A 2,185-nucleotide genomic window follows, 5' to 3' on the forward strand; every position below is an offset into this window, starting at 1 on the left:
GGTGTTTGTCAGAGTAGCTAGAGCTTTTAACAAAATGTATAAATTGACCAAAATGGACATAACTAAAAATTTAAAAAGTTTTTTTTATTAAAAAGTTCATTATCTTTAGAGGTTAAAAAAGCCAGTTTTTCCCTAAAAGATTGTAGCTCCTTCTAAACGCTACTAGTAGCGGCGTTCAAACAAAAAAGCTTCAAGCTCCTAACGTAAAAGCTTTAAGCCCCTTCAACCAAATAAGGGTTTTTATTGAATATGAGCTTTTTCTTAAAAGAGTAAATTACAAGTTTTGTCCTTTATGTTTGTCCCAAATTTCAGGCGCTGTCCTTTACCTTTAAAATTGATGAGTTTTGTCCTTAACGTTTCAAAATCCTGCACGTTATGTCCTTTATGGCAAACCCAGTTATAATTTTCAGTTAAATTAAGTCATGTGCAGGGCACATGAGGGTAGAAATGTCATTACACCTCCAACATGTCTTTCCCCTTATTTAAAACCCTGATTGAATACCTAGACCACAACCACCAATTCACAAACTCAATATCACCTTCTTCGCCGCCACAACCACCGGAAAACTCTCCCGACCGCCATCAACCTCCACCGCCGGAACACGTTGAAAGCCACCAGGAACCTCCACGTTCACCGTCACCTCCACCGCCGGAAATCGTTGAAGACCACCAGGAACCTCCGCTTCAATTCAACCATCAACAACCTTCGCCACCGCCACCGCCACCGTCTTCCTCTCTCCTACTGCCATCACCGCCACTGACAGAAACCGAACAACCACCGGAAAACTTTAGCCCTAATCATGAACAAAAGCAACAGCCATCACTGTTAACACCACCGACGGAAACTCCTGATTATCATACAACAAACCCTAACCCTACGTCAGATCACGAATCTCATCTTTCAAAAGCAACTGCCATCATCAACACCTGACGATCCTATCCAAAGCCCTAATTTTGATGAAAACCCTAACCCTGATTTAGATCATGAATCTCCATCTCCATCTTCACCTACAAATATCGAAACAAACCCCAGCCCTAAAGCAAATCAATCACCCAAAAACCCCTCTCCGTCACCACCGTTAACAACCGGATCACCCATCACCACCGTAACACCACCATTAGGGTTACCACTTATCCACGGGTCAGATCTGCTGGTTGTTGTTGAAGTCGAGTTAAATCGTCGGCGGTGGTGTTGTCTTTTCAGTGGCGATTGCTGGATGTGGAATTGAAAGTGGAAGGAGGAAGATAGATGAAGAAGGTGTGCGTGTTTAGATATACATATATACAGGGTTTGAAGGAATTGAAAACAGTTTTGGAGATATGTCTGTCAATTGGGAAGACGGTGAATGGTTCGTTGTTGGCTATTTTCGCGACGGCTTTGTGGGTGGAAGATGGTGGTGGTAGGTGGAGAAGATGATATAGAGAGAGAGAGGTGAGGGAGAGTGACTGAGTAGAGAAGATGAAGCTTTATAAATATATATTTAATATTTTTAATGAAAGGGTAAAAGACAAATTTGCCCTTATGTGGGGTCTATGTGACCAGATTTAACATTGAAAATTAACTGGGTTTGCCCTAAAGGACATAACGTGCAGGATTTTGAAACGTTAAGAGCAAAACTCATCAATTTTAAAGGTAAAGGATAGCTCCTGAAATTTGGGACAAACATAAAGGACAAAACTTGTAATTTACTCTTCTTAAAAGCTTAAAGCTAGAAGCTCCTAAAAGCTCCTTGCCAAACATACCCAAAGTGTAGGAAGTGATCTGAGCCATCCGATGGGTGTGTTTAATGGTTGAGATCAAGTCAGTGGCATTTTTGTAATATTTGTGTGTCATTAATTAATTGTTATAATAGGTTAGGGGTAGTCTTGTCATTTTACATGTTTTAAACCAATCAAATAACTGTCATAAATAACACACCCCCTACAATCTCACGATTTCCCGTCTCTCTCTAAAACCAATTACAGAAAACCCTCTTTCATACCAAAAATAGCTAGAATCATGGATCAAGATAACAAATTCGGATTGAAATATAAGCACGATTGATACCATGTTTATCATTCCATTCGCAGTTCATCATCTTCTTATAAAGCACATTCAATTCGTATTTCATCTAGTTCGTCACATTGTGTTTTATCACTAAAACACACTACTATGAAACACATCCAGTATCCAACTTCAAGTGTA

The 2,185-nt window shown here is 39.9% G+C and overlaps 1 protein-coding gene across 1 annotated transcript; it reads left to right on the plus strand.

Moving 5' to 3' along the window:
- The first annotated feature begins 466 nt into the window (after nt 1–466).
- LOC110927766 (early nodulin-75-like) lies at nt 467–931 on the plus strand. The gene has a single exon (XM_022171191.1). The coding sequence runs from the start codon at nt 467–469 to the stop codon at nt 929–931; it is 465 nt and encodes a 154-aa protein (XP_022026883.1).
- Nucleotides 932–2,185: the final 1,254 nt, after the last annotated feature.

This window comes from Helianthus annuus, chromosome 1 (genome assembly GCF_002127325.2).
Source record: "Helianthus annuus cultivar XRQ/B chromosome 1, HanXRQr2.0-SUNRISE, whole genome shotgun sequence".
In the NCBI taxonomy this organism is placed as follows: Eukaryota; Viridiplantae; Streptophyta; class Magnoliopsida; order Asterales; family Asteraceae; genus Helianthus; species Helianthus annuus.

What these genes read in the sequence shown, in the direction of transcription:
- LOC110927766 (XM_022171191.1), top strand. Translation starts at nt 467, where the DNA reads ATGTCTTTCCCCTTATTTAAAACCCTGATTGAATACCTAGACCACAAC.